A 15,370-nucleotide genomic window follows, 5' to 3' on the forward strand; every position below is an offset into this window, starting at 1 on the left:
GGTCCACTCAGCCATTCATCCGTCCAAGGTCGATAAAATGAGTATCATTAAGTTGGGTAACAAACATCTGTTATTAGGGCCAAGATGCCTATTCCGGGGTGAACGTGCGCTTTACAAATACGCCTGTTATGTTATGGTGAGTAGAATATATTTCCCTGTGAAACTAACAGTCCCTGAGATGGGGTGGAATTGTGCAGAAGTGGGGCGGGGACATGCCTAGAAGGAAATTAGCCAAGGGGTTATTATATCTGGTGTCTGCATCGCTGCTGTAAACTATAGTATTGTTCACTATCTGAATTTCGTACAGCAAAACCACATGTATTCATTGAATTTAGTATTTGAATTGGTTTACCAAAAACAAGAACAATCATTTATTTAAAGCTAATTCTCTGATCGGTATCCTGAAAACAACTCTAAAGATGGGGTGTATTGAATAAATTCACTACCACCGTTGTCCCCGTCACACTATTTGTGGAATAGAGCGAGATGAAAATCCACACACTTTGACCAACGTCTATTTTCGGCATTTCTACTGAGCTCACCTAATGTTTCTCCTCAGCTGAACAGGTTTTTGCAGTAGATTATTTTGTACTTCCTCAGTGGGTGATGCCTTCCGTTGGTTCTGTGCGGTGTGTTCTTTCTGATCATCACTTTGGGTTGAGGTAGTTGAATTAGAGCGTTTAGGTTCTCCATCTTCCCCTCCAGCAGGTTCCTGGGATTTTCCTGGAAATAAAGGCAAGGACGAGTTTATTGGGGTTATGTTATGATGTCATAAATTGCATTATATAACTATAATATGAACAGTTCTAAACTCCCAACCACACCGCACATCTTGTAGCCAAAAAGATAAAAACATTCCTATTAACTTTATCAGAGATTAATTTCACAAACATCCAATCACAACAATTGACTTTGCCAGCCTTCTCTTCACAAGCACAACATGAAACCAACAGCACCTTACTTAAACTTTTCAGACTACGTTATGAAGAAACCAAAAAGGCTTGGTGCATTTATAAAATGCATTTATTTATTCCTATGCAGAAAGCACACGAAAAGCCATTACGGAAGCAAAAAGTCTACCTGCTCAACATGCCCGTTTTGCTGTAGTGTTTTTTAAAAGAAAATCTCCTAAAGGAATAGCACGCTCAAAAATATTATTGTCACAAGGGTTCGGCCATGTGATTTTAAGAATACGTTGATCAGTCGTACAAACATTTCCTATGCACCTTACCGTAGTTTCTCATTTTTACACGTGCAAAATCAGGCAGCAGGGCGCGGCCATCTGGTACTAATCTTATCCGTTGCCGCATCGCCCTATGGTGAACTGCCCTGGCGGCACTAAATCATATCCACCGCCGCTGAGGCTGAGATCATTAGACGCATGCCGCCCATTTCACAACACCAATGCACGTCTTGTGTCAACATTCTCTGCGCTTCAGCTAATGACGTGTCTTCATGGAAATGGCAGGACGCCTCTTTCCTCAATAAGTATAAACAGACTGCTTCTCATCAGACAACATCAGATTTGCTTTTCCAGTCGTTCCACTGTGAGTATTCTGTGCCTCGTTTCTGTGCTCTGGTCAGCTACCTTCATTGCACGTATTCCGTGAGGACAGATATTAGTACTATCATTACTATCTATTTTTATTTTGTACCATAATGGCAACAATACAGCCCTACCAGTACGAGCTGGAGTATTTCGAGGCGGAATTACTTTAAAGAAAAAGATGCGGAACCGATGGGGCTTCGGACGACAGTTGTGGTTGACGAATCAACAGGTAAAGAGCCCGAGCCCAGTCGCATGGACGACGTCTCCACCTGGTGTACCCGCAATCGGTGCACTCTAATGCCAACCGAGGAGAACTGCTGCTGTGAAAACTCTGGATACTTGTCCTACATATCGGAAGGCAAGACACGGCCTCAATGCGTTACCGAGCTGCATGACTTCAGGGCAGCCTGCCTCACACGGTCCGGGTTGAGGATTAGGATGGTGCTTATGCACGAACTTCGCACAACAGTTCGCCCTCACAATCTAAGCAACGAGTAAATGTACTCTAGTTGTGATTTCACTTAGGCCACTAACATTTCATGGTTGTCTCCTATATCGTCGTAACTTTGATCTATCACTGCCAAATGAATGTAGTCTTGCAATTCTATACATCACTTGCGATTTGGGGAAATCGTGGTGGTCTTATGTTTATTTCATGTACAGCCATGAAACAATATTTCTTTGTGTCTCAAATGTAAAGGAATGTATAGCCGTTCAATATTGTAATGTGTCTACACTTAAAAGCCCAAGTGGATTGATCCGTGAAGTAACATTTGTACTGGCAACAACTCCATTGGATACAAGATTACATTTCCAACTAATGTTCAATACACTTATCTTGTTTATTTAAAAACAGTTTGTATCTTTCTCTTCCACAGGTGGTGCAGGCTGGTGGCCTATCGTTCGTTTACATGGTGGCTTCATGGGAGGCTTGGACACTGCGTGCGACGAGTAATACCTGCCTGTGTCATTGGTGCCATTAGAGACACATTCCCAAGTGACAGTGGTCAGTACAGGGGATTTTCCCATACTGTGCTGCAACACGAAGTTTATAATGTGTAGTACATTTGTGCCATCAAAATCAGCAACAAAATAAAATACAACTGAACTTTTATGAATGGTCGTTTACATTTTTCTAGGAATCAAGCGAGTCTCCATTCAGCAGTGCTCCGGCCCTTTACTACATGCCTTTTGGCCGTCCGCCCCCCACCCTATCCTATCAATGACTGTTAGCACCTGTGGCCGTGCCCCCCTAAGGTGGCCGGCAGGGTGGGAATGGCCAAGGTGCCACACACCATGTACACTTCAAAGGTATCTTACGTGCAGGGGCCATGGTTCACATGCCCCCCCCCGACCCAGTGTCTCCAGGCAGGCTCACCTGAAGAGGACCCTTCCCCTGCAATCCACATAAGTGTGTCTCTCTTTCAGCAGTGTTCCTAGCCTTGTCTGCACGCCTCATGCCAATCCAGCCCCCCATCAGAATCAACGGTATTTCGCACCAGTGGATGTGCGCTGCCAAAGGGGGCTGGCAGAGGTGGGAATGGCCAAGGTGCCAAACACCATGTACACTTCAAGGGTATCCGGCCAAGGTGCCACACACCATGTACACTTCAAAGGTATCTTACGTGCAGGGGCCATGGTTCACATGCCCTCCCCAGACCCAGTGTCTCCTGGCAGGCTCCCCTGAAGCGGGGCGCGCCCCAGCTATCCACATAAGACCACGTCAAACACGTCACTCATTCACATACATACCCACATTACTAATTCTTTATAAACCCCTCGATATTTATCATGAGAACATCTGCGAGCACTGCAATTCAACTCGTGAACGTGATACCTGAGGACTTCTGTGACCACTGAAAGTCAGCTCGTCATCATGGTACCTGTGAACATCTGCCTGTTCTCCTGCTACCAACTATCCTGCTTGCTGAATCTGTTTGTTGGTCAAGGTAAGGGCAGGTCACCTAATCATATCTTCCTGATCTCTAAATTTCTATCTATTTCGAAAGAATGTACCCAGTAGTGTAATGTTCATTCATCTCATTGCCATTGACTTGAGCTTAGTTTGTTCTGTTCTCGATATTTAGCAATTGTCTCAAGTGTCAAATGGGATCGAATTGCATCCTTTGCGGACCATGTATATAAGCAAGTTTCTTTTTGATGCACGATAGTACGTTCAAGGGACGAGTAACATGTTACGATTTGCGTCACATCAATCAATTGTGTATGAAAGTTATCCTAGAAGACAGTTGGCTACGCTACACAGGTTTTGCTTTGGTGACCAAAACATAGATTGCATAGAAAAATATATGATATCATTCCATCTTTCTCACGCTTTTATGCAAAATAATTTTTTTAAGTTTCCAAGAATGCCTGCATGTATGGTTTACGGTTGCCTTTCTAAGACCCATAACAAACCTAAGGTCACAACAATGCATATATTCCCGAGGAATATACATCTAATAAGAAATTGTGTCAGATATTGCGAATTTGCGCTGGAAGAGCTTGAAAGTAGAGCCAAGGATGTCTTGAGGGACGATCCGTTTCGCATCTGCAGTCTTCACTTTACCACGAATATGTATGACCAATCTCAGTACAAAAAGAAGCATCGACTCAGAAGTCTCATAAATTGCTTTCAAATGCAATTCCAACTCTATTCATGCACACGCTGCCTCCGATGAGTCACGGTTCATGATTTAGCTGTAAGCCTTGGGGTAGTGAACAGGTAACTACATGGACGGATTGGTGTTTTAGGTGTAAATGTCCATTATAATACTATTCATATTTACAAGACTGTATTGCTTCATAACTAAACCCCATTTTGCTATACATCTGTCCTTGGTTTTAGGAGCATAATAGAAAACTATTTACGGGCACAGAAAACTATAGTGCCCTTGGAAATAAGCATAATCTTTTCAAAATCGGTTGCTTTACAATTCAATTTGTTTAGGTTAGCATTTCTAATTCAAATCTAATTTTCCCCTTTACAACTCCATGACAATACACTGAATATGAAGGAGCAAGATTCTGCATCCATGTCTTTCCCGGAGTCAACAACAACTTCGAGGGCGTATCATGTAGTTTTATTTCGCTATTCAGTTCCGTATTCTGCAAGGAATTACAGATAAAATGATAAAGTTCACTTGTCCCGTCATTTGTTATAATGTTTCATTTATGGGTTTTTATTGATATGTACCATTGTCTGCATCCCACTGCGTGTGTTCAATTTTCATCCATACTGAAACAAGTACTGTGTTACAGGGTGATGCTGGTACTTTGAAGCTGATCCGGAGCCTGAGGTATGCGTACTGACAGTTCCCTTGAATGAAAGAAAGCATATCGTACATCTGATACTATTAGACAGTGACATTATTATAAACAAGCATCTTTTGCAAAACGCTTGAGTGCAACATTACAATCGGTGGGTTTCACATTGGTGATCTCTGATCGAGTACACTAGCCATCAATCAGGTGAAATTCGAAATGTATATTTTGACTAAATGACATACACAGAGTATGAGGGTATCTATGTAAGCCATGTGGGTGAGGAAATAATTTGATTTCAAATACGATTTACTTTTTTAAAATCAATATTCTATTCTGGGGATGTATACAAGATCGGGAAATAGAAGAGAAGGCACGTGGATCCGAGGTGGCGGACCAACTTGCTGGTGCAGTCGTTACAGTGAAGAACACGGTTTCACAGAAAATCAGGAAAGCAAGGGTAACAAACAAACAATTGTGATTACAAAAAGTTTTTTGGGCTGGTGTCTTCATAACATGCTTTTTAAAAAAAATCTAAAGTGCTATATACTGTATGTTGGTTTTATATTGAGCATGTTACAAACCATCTCCTAGAGGCCCAGAAGTAAACGAACTTTGAGGACACAGACAGCTACTAAAACCAGAGATGCTGCTTGCCAAACTGATTTCACCATGGAGCAACTATTATTTGAGGCACAGCGTGTTCAAATCAATAAGCAGGCTCGAGATGCTTATGCCCAATGGCCAGAAAATGAATTGAATGTGACCAGCGAAGCCAGCAAAGTGTTGTGGGACCCTTGCAACAATGCACGAACTCCACAAGATGAAGATGAAACTGAATATAATGATGATGCTTTTGAATTACTCGCAGACCACTTGACACAATCGACACCAGCAAAAAAAGGGACACCCAACAAACAATCAACATTGAGGTTTTCTTCGATTTGTGTTCAAATAACAAGCTGATTTAACAGACTGAAGCATCAACACAATTGACCAAGTAACCTGCCAAAGATCTCGACTACAGTGCGTCCTGTCCGGCCGTTATGTCCACCAAATACATTGTATTCGACAGCTGCCTGGTGAAGATTATACTGATGCTGAAATGTGTCTATCCGGCGAGGGGGTTAGAGTATGCGGGAAGCCATTGTTGAATGTGACTCGTGTATCACAAAGCACTAACTTGAAAATACAATCCACCTGTGATCTGCTCCATCCAACATTTTCATGGTCCACCCAACCGATGCTGGGCAAAGTGGCAGCTGGAAATCTACTGTGTGCAGCAGCTTTACTTTTCAGTGGCTCTACTTTTAATAAGTGTCCAGTTTCTGTCAATTTGTGGGACTCTAGTTCCTTTCTAAAACGCAGTACAACAATATCAATGTGAATATTTATTCCCTGCTATTTATGAAGCATGGAAAATTGAACAAATGTCAATTGAAAGGACATTCTCTGACAAACGGTTCAGGCTAGCTGGCGAAGGACAGTGTGACAGCTGCAGATTTTTCAGCAAAGTACTGCACATACAACTTTCAGGACATGGAAACTAAAATTGTGAGTACGGTGGTCGTGCAGGTGTCCGAATGTAAATCCTCAGTGGCCACGGAGAAGCATGGTTTCATCAAAACCCCGGAAGATCTCAAATCGAGGGGAATGCAAATTGACCTCAAAGCCACGGACAGACACGTTTGAATAGCCAAGACCATGAGAGAGCAGTTTCAAAATATTGACCATCAATTTGATGTATGGCACGTTACCAAAATCAATCAAAAAAATCTCACCTGCTGGAAAAAAAAAAAGTTCTGAAAATATTTACAGTGGTCCCAGTCTTTCAGCAACCATCTTTGGTGGAGGGCCAAAACTTGTGGTGGTTCTGGGGAAATTGTCATAGAAAAATGGTGGTCACTGATACACCACTGTTCCAACGTTCACTCTTGCACAGAAAACCAACATTTCCACCAATGTGCACATTGTCGGAGGAGAAGGAACGCAATAGGAAGTGGTCGATTCCATCTTCACCACCACACAAAGCTCTTGAGAAGATTGTGTTTGATAAAACTCTATGAAGAGATTTGAAGCGACTCACAGAATTCTGTCACACAGGAGATTTGGAGGTGTTCAACAATGTGTGCATTGCATTTCGGCACAGACGGGATAATATATAGGACATTACAAGCGGTATTAGCGCATAACGGGAACGTGGGCGTGAACTATTGAGGACTGCTGGAAACTTTGGGATGCTTAGTTACACAATGGCCTTTACGAAAAGAAGCAGAAAATGGGTGGTCAAGCCAATATATACCAGGAAATGGATTTCGATTTTGTGAAAGATCTTACTGTCTTGGACATACATGCTCATGGAATGGAACACAATTTTGTTCCGAGGACACATACATTGCCACAAAACATTGCAAATGTGCCCCGTCCACCAAAAGCAGAGCTTGTGGAACAGTTCACTTCCCGGTTCAAATGATTAGCAGCTATTGATTTGTTCAACAATGTTTATATAAAGTGTCCAAATAAAGCGTCCAATTTGTCTTTTGAAATCTATCCTCTTTCAATATTTTTTGCAAGAAGTGCCTTTTGGAGAATGCCATACAGTGTAGCGCTGTGCTTTCACACTGCCCAGGTTCGTCGAGCTCTTGTGGGTCCTTCACTGATCGTGGGAGGGTCAGATGGATAACCGCATGAAAGAAACTTTGGGGTTCTGCATTTGCCTTAAAAAACACTTGCCCAAATAGCTGAATAACTACACGTCCCACAAAAGGAAGGAGACATAGGCTAGATAAGATACTTGGCATGCAAGAAGTACTGACTGTAAGCAAAACAGCGCATCAAAGGGGGTTGTTGGTGAAAAATCGGTGTAGTCTGACCTATATTTTCATGGGGGCATGCGTTAGGGGTTGTTGCTAATGTAAGGAAGGAGGGGGTGTTCGAGCCCCCACCATACATTCTACACGAAAGGGACCACTTGCTCTTGCACTCGTGGGGGGGGCGCCTCCTTTGCCCTTCTGCAGCCATGGGGAAGAATGCCCTGACATAAGTAGAGGTGGGGCTATTGCTAGACACAATTGGACTCCATTTTGTGTACCCTCAACTCCAAATTTAGACTAGGCCGCATTCTGGCATTGCAAGGTCTCCCCTCAGAAGCACTGTGCACAGCTAGCACGGACATCCCCCACTTTTTTCTCCTGCGCCTGTGCTTCCCAAGTCCCTTTCTCACGGATGCGCTGAGACAAGATGTTGCGAGCAAAGAATGTATTAATTTCATTCTTCCTCTGAGATCACTGTCCTGTGTGGGACCGGGCCAAACCATGACTTGTAGTTCATCCATCTCAACAAATCTGCTCCTGCACCTCTCACACCCGGTGCTGAAAAATTACTGCTTGTTCAACCTTGTGCCCCTCCAAAGCTATTTTTTGATGTACCAGAAGTGTGACCCTTCCTTGCTGACCACCCCAGAGTGCCTCCTAATAAAACAAGACCCCAGTCACAGTATATTCCGTCCTAAACTAACATGCGTCACTCCACCCCTTCACGCTCTGATGTGCCAGACCTGTCAGCTATCAAGCCTGACCCTAGCAGGTTACCTCAGCAGCAAGACCCGACACCCTTCACCTCACTAGTGACCCCAAAGTGGGATAGTACAAACCCACGTGTGCAATTTATAGGCCTCCAATATATACTTAAAAGGTAGTGATGATCATTATTTAATGCATGTCTAGGATAAGTGTGAAGATCAGTGTGGGGAGTGAGCGCCTTCACTATCGGATGTCTTATCAACAGGGCCCCATCGTTTACGGTGGCCTAGCGCCACGCTGATGCCAAAAGCCTTGCGATTCACTGTGCGTCCAATGCATTTATACCCAAAATGAAAACCGTGTGACTCAAACACATTTGTGGATCGAGAACAAAGAAAAATAAATTACCTATTTGCTTGAATATGGCAATCGTCAGATGTTCTCGGAGCGTTTATTGTGAAATAAAAGTACATTACAAATTTTAGAGTTTTGCCATTTCCTTTAAAGGTATAGTTTTATATTCGAAATTGGGACGCGCTGTGTTGTGAGATGATACGTGTTGATATTCCAGATTCTGCGTCAACTTACTTTAACACGTAGGTGAAGACTAGGCACGTTTGGCTACGCTGCCCAGTAACGTCATGGAGATAGGTGGAGAATATCACTAGGTTTGGTGATGTCAGCCTCAGGGGGAGAGTGTAGGATTTAGTGCTGCCAGGTCAGTTCACCTTAGGGGAATGCAGCAACGGATAAGATTAGCACAAGATGGCCGCGCCCTGTTGTCTGATTTGGCATGTGTAAAAATGAGGAAAACTACGGTAATGTGCATAGGAAATGTTACTACAATCGATCAACGTATGCTTAAAAACACATGCCCGAACTCTCGGGACAATAATATTTTTGAGCACACTATTCCTTTAATGAGCACATGGTCACTATCAGTATTGCTATTAAAAGACAGCAGCAGAAAAGGGAACATATGCAATATGTGGTAAACAAGAGCCCGGACGTCTTTACATCATTTGGCATAAGCCCACCTGTTTATTTTCCCCCCCTTCTATTTTACAAGCACTTACTCTTATCACTGTCGTTGACCTCTGATAAAGAGCTTGTCTGTTTCCCCTCTACTCCTTCGTGTTTTCTCCTCCCCTCGCCCTAGTACTACCTTGATTGTTCATTGACACTTAAGATAGTCACCCGTTTGTTGCTCTCCCCTCCCACTTCCTCCCCTTCTGCCCTTCCTTTTGTCATTTTTGTACTGCAACAATAGCCGTCAGGCATAGTAATGCTACTGCTTGTATCGTCTCCTTTTTTCCTCCCTCACCTCTCCATTATTTGTTCCATGGACTTGTACTATCAGTTATGATATGATAGTTATTTCTTACATTCTGATTTGCTTCAAGGACCTGTAAGAATGTATTGTATTTTCCCTTGTTTCCCTCCCTCCTTGAAGCGTTTTGAAACATTGTGTATAGGCGCTATACAAATAAACTATCAAAAATGCATAAGTGAACAATACAAGATTGGCTGCACTGGTGCAAAACCACAGCTTATCAGGTATGACCACACTTTATGTTGTGATTAACAATGACCCAATCTCATTTTAACAATGATTTAACAACAATGATTAACAATAAGGCCTTAATCTTATAAACTTTTCAATAATTTGGAGATTGGAAAGATACTAGGAACAATTGCTTTCTCCCTTTTTCAATTTACAAGCATCATTGGTAAATGGATTATATGGTCAGAAATACACGTGCCTCCATGTGTACCAATTAATTAACTTGTGGGTGCAATGACAATTTAAAGCTCCTGTGACACTAATAGATAGGATTTGACTTTAACATAGGGTCCATTCCACTTGCTCAGAGACCAATAGACTTTTGAGTGGACTCCCGCACCTCGGCGCTGCAAGCTTCGCAACTACAGGGTCAGAACCGGCATGTACCACTTCACATCACCCATCAAGTTTATGGTTAAGCTCTTGGGACCAAAATCAATGACAGACAGTCCTTGTATGAGCAATTCAAAAAGCATCTCTGAATCTGAATGCAACCAACACAATTTCTTGTCTGCTTCCCCCTAGGGTCTTGTTGTAATTTACCCTGAGGAAGGCTGTTGACATTTTGTCTAGCAGGTGGCTTGTTTGCCGAAACGTGTACGGGTGGTCAAAAAACTGATTAGGACACCATAACAGAGAATAAGTATGATACATTCATGCACGTAGGCAGACCTGCAATAATTAACAAATCAGAAAACTGCACAAAAAATACTGAGCGCATTTCGTATGTTTCTTACTGTAATCTCTTGAATTGATTTTGTTCGCAACTAATAGCAATGTTGATTAATGTACATATTCACCTTTTAAAGGTTCATTTTTTTAATATATATTGTTTTTGTATGTTTTCTTATGCTTTTCTTTTTAATTTTGCAAAATAAACCCCTAGTTTGAAAATATGGTTTCTTGTGCTTGCTTTCAGATTTCTAATGGGACAACTTTGATGTGATATCTGTTTAGGATACACACAATAGTTAAAGGATACATTAAACGGTTTCTAATTTTACTAATTAGCAGCATGGGTACCATTTGCGTTTCATTTCCATGACCTACCACAGCTGCCCACGGGGCCCCCTATTATTTTAAATGCAGTTCAAATGTAAACAAATAAGATGCTCTGTTCTACTGTTTCTACCGATTACAATAATGAAATTATCTTCGAGATTGCAGGGCATAAAACATGCAGCGTCTCATAGCAATATACTATTTCAACTCAAATATATGCGGGGGAGACCCCCTGCAACTCCCCCTTCATCCATTATATACTGTACCAATCACCCCATATATATATATATGGGATGAAGGGGGGGGGGGGGGTCAAAATTATTTTTCAAAGTCAACATTTTCAGGGGTCGCAGTAAACACGGCACAGCAATTGTATAATCCCAGTATATCCTGTCTGGCAAAGACAGGTATGTTAACTTTATTTCATTAAAGACAGACATGCAATTCCATTCCTAAAACATAATGCATAATTAGTTTGTACTGTAAGACACTGTCTTGTCTCCATGCTTTACAGTAAAGTTTAGGTTTGTGTACCCAAATCTAATTGTCAATTATATTTCATTTTGTTGGGGAAGATGACAAGTGAACATTTTTGAAAAAGCACATGACCAAATTCTTTTGATGGCAAGCCTAGTCCTGTAACCTGCAGGTTGCATACATCTGTGCAATTGCTGCTCAACCCATGAGCGGATCCAATACTCCTTAACATTCTATCTTATCAACCAACTACCCCGAAAGTGAAATGGCTGCTAACTACAATATTCCACCTAGTTTTCCCAGTTCTCTGTCCACTAGGCCATCCACTCTGCTTAGTCTCTTACATTATTTCCCTTTTACATAATGAATACACAAAGCTAGCACAAAGTAGTGATCAATAGTTCCATCCAGTCTGTACATCTACAGATCTACTGCACTAACAACACTTGTTAGCCTCCAGAGCTCGCTTTGCTCCATAATTATGATTGCATTATGTATTAGCACCTGTGGGTGAGAACTGGTCAAACTGTTTTCAGAGCCTTTTCATCCCACCTATTTATTTGTGTCCCTTACTGCAACTAGCATTTGACATTTTAAAGACACTCATCTAGGGGTTGTAAAGTCCTTTCGGCCACTCACATAGTCTAGTAGATTTTATGAAGGGCGAGTACCATTTACAGGGGATGTTTGAAACTTTTTAACATTTATTTTGTTTGCCTTAACATTTACTTTGATGTAAATGTCAAAGGTTTCACTGTGTATGGCTGGCCTCTGGGTGGCAGCAGTGTGCCAATCAAAGTGTATTTGTGGTGACATGCACCATTTTACAGAAAGCACATTTAAATTTGTCGTCATCTATTGCCATGGGACGACTGCATTTCTTGGAGGTCAAGTAGGTAAACTAAGTGACTTGATCTGCACGTCTAGTGGAATATTAAAGAATTTATAAGGCCCGTTTTAGCTCACTAATATCTCCAGCAATAAACAAAACCGGTCTATTGTTGCTCATTTTATGTTTTGGGTAAACAGGACTTCTGGTGATATTAAAAATATTAGCACAATATTGCTAATCAAATGGGTTTACTTACTAATCAAGGACATTTTAATTAGCAAACTCGACTAATCAATTTTTGTAAACTAATTTATGCCTTGAGAATGTGACTGGCTCACAGGACAATAGGGATGGTACCTATCCTTTAGAAGCCTGCTGTTTTCAAACAGGGAGTGGAAGGTGTTCCTGGATTTTTATCAGAGGCTACAAAACTCTGAATCACGAAGAGGCAAGAGCTTGGAGGACACTGCTGACCCACAAGATCTTGACCTGTCTTCGTAAGGAAACAGGTTTTCCATATTTTGATTTGTGATGCTTGCTTCAATAATTCTGAGGCACAGTTAAATTATAAAGTTGAATTGCTTTGTAATGGGTATGCGGTAAATCATAACAATGGTTTCCAATTATAATTCATGCACCTCAATGGGCTTTCCCACAAGCGATAGCCGATAATAGACACATAAAATAATAGACAATCTACTAAGTGAGAGGCGGCAGTATACCCAAGGACACATAAGAAACAAGACTACCCCAAGGAAGAGACACAAGGAATTACTTCTATGTAAATGCAAGGTACTCATACAGGCAAAAGGATGCAGTGAACACTAAAATTTTCAGGGTGAAGACCCAGTGCTAAAAGGTTTCCTCAGAATGACAGGAGAGACTCCTTCTGCCCGAGAGACAGGTACTTTCCCAAAGGCAAGAATGGGCAGACCGTCCCTAAAAGTGGGTAGGTACCACAATATCACTACGAGTGGGGAAGCTATTGATCTGTCTAAAGAGGTTTTCTTAGAGAGGAGTTTCATAGAAGAGTATCAAAGAAACAAGTTTATCAAAAGTACTAGGCCATTGACATGAATTGCGCTAGCAATAGGCATGAACAATAGAGCTCCCACAGTGGGGAAGACTTGACCCCCTCATACGGCATAATTTAATCATTTTAGAAATGTACACATTTTAATCAGATTCAGGGTGCATCCTCACTGGATGGATACTTAATAACATGTGGATAATCCAGTTCACAGAACAGACCCCCATCCTTTCAGATCAGAGATTTAATTTATTCCAATGTTTATTTGTGTTTTGTACTGAGCTGGATGCTTCCTGGAGTTCCTTCAGAGCATTGAGGGCTGTAGTGTAGCAATGATTAAAACTTAGAAGAGGAGAAACAAGTGCTTTACAAGATTATCTCAAGATAAAGAGCTTCACAAGAATATTCAATAACGAAAACTAAGAGGCAACACATGTACATTTACTTAAGTGGTCTTACCAATGACATTTTACAGTGGTTTCATTCTTTCCAGGTAAAACATGACTGCCCTGCGCACATCTAGTGTGTGTAGGCTTCTTTCGGCCATGCTGGTGGGATTCTGGAAGAAAGTGGGTAGTTCAATTGATTGGCTCAGATGAACTTCGAAATTAATTTAGGCGCAAACCGGGAAGCAGTACGCAGAACCACCTTATCCTTGTGGACTAACAAAAGGGTCTAGAACTGAAAGGGCCTGTAGTTCACTAACCCTTCTAATAGAAGTGATAGCCACTAGGAAGGCAGTCTTATAAGTAAGGTCTTTTAGACTTGCTTTATGCATTGGTTCAAAGGGAGACCCCATGAGTCTGGGGTGGGGCGTGGGGGGCGGAGCGTAAAAATTTCCCTGATCATGTTATCCAGAGCCCGTTCCTCTTGGAGCGGTTCTGGGGATACCTGGAGGCGTAGTCTTGGCTTAGGGTGTTCTCCTGAGTGGTGAACAAGTCGATCTCTGGGAAGCTCCATTCTGCGAAGATGTTGGAGATGATGTCTTCGTGTAGACGCCATTCGTACTCTATGGGTAATGGGAAACCTCTGCTGAGCTTGTCCGCTAGAAGGTTGAGTTCGACAGGAACGTGTTGGGACAGCAGGAACATCTTGTGTTTGAGAGCCCACATCCAAATGTTCTGGGACAGCTTGGATAGCCCTGGAGAGTGTGTGCCCCCCCTGTTTGTTAAGGTAATACATGGCTGTGGTGCTGTGTCAAGATCATAACTGTCTTCTCCTGTAGCTGTGTCTGAAAGGCCTTCAGTGCTTTGAATACTGCCAATAGCTCTAACAGTTTTATATGGTTGGATGCTACATGTGTGTACCATGCGCTCTCTGCTGCAGCAGATGAGGCCCCTCCCCACCCCGTGAGAGAGGAGTCTGTTGTGAGAGTGGCTTCTACTGCAGGGGAGGTGAAGTCTTCCCCTTCAAGAGGTTTTCCCTCTACCACCACTGCAGAGAGAGAACGAGGGCTGGCGAGACAACTATCATATCTTCTCATTGTCCACTGGCCTGACACCACTGGCTGTTGAGACACTCTTACAGCCGTACGTGAGAACTTAACAAATGCACAACACCCAACGCCATCAATCCTAGCAGTCGCATGGCCTTGCGTCCCATTACTTCCCGACTGGCTACATATTGAGGGATCTGTAAAAGCATGTTCTGAACCCGCTCGTTGGAGGGGAAGATGAGCCTGTCTTTGGTCTGAATTAGAGCCCCCAGAAACTGTTTGACCTGACTGGGGTCTAAGCTGATTTCTTCTCGTTGATGGAGAATCCCAGACTGAACATGAGGTCTATTGTCTTCTGAGTGTTCAATAGACATGTTTCATAAGAGTGCCCTGTTATGAGCCAGTTGTCGAGGTAAGGGTAAACCTGGACGTATAGTCTGTGCCGGTGTGCTGCCGCTACTGCCAGAACCTGTGTAACCACCCTTGGCGCCGAGGCAGTGCCGAAAGGGAGTACTTTGAATTGATAGTACCTGTCCTCATTCATGAACTTTAATATTTTCTGTGCGCTGGCAACATTGAAATATGAAAGTATGCATCTTAGTACACTGAATAAATACCCTTGTTTACCTGAAGAATAGGGACGGTTTCTATAGCATCCTTTTCCAGAAGTGCTTCCACCTCTTGGATCAGGATTCA

The 15,370-nt window shown here is 42.4% G+C and overlaps 1 protein-coding gene across 1 annotated transcript in view; it reads right to left on the minus strand.

The window, feature by feature from the left end:
- Positions 1-15,370, minus strand: part of RAD54L2 (RAD54 like 2) — a 1,748,428-nt gene that overhangs the window by 1,603,421 nt on the left and 129,637 nt on the right. The window contains exon 3 of the mRNA XM_069644107.1: positions 543-723. Coding sequence (XP_069500208.1) covers positions 543-723 — 181 coding nt within the window. The remainder of the gene's footprint in view (positions 1-542; positions 724-15,370) is intronic.

This window comes from Ambystoma mexicanum, chromosome 2p, assembly GCF_040938575.1.
Source record: "Ambystoma mexicanum isolate Mex_15411 chromosome 2p, UKY_AmexF1_1, whole genome shotgun sequence".
NCBI classification, from domain to species: Eukaryota; Metazoa; Chordata; class Amphibia; order Caudata; family Ambystomatidae; genus Ambystoma; species Ambystoma mexicanum.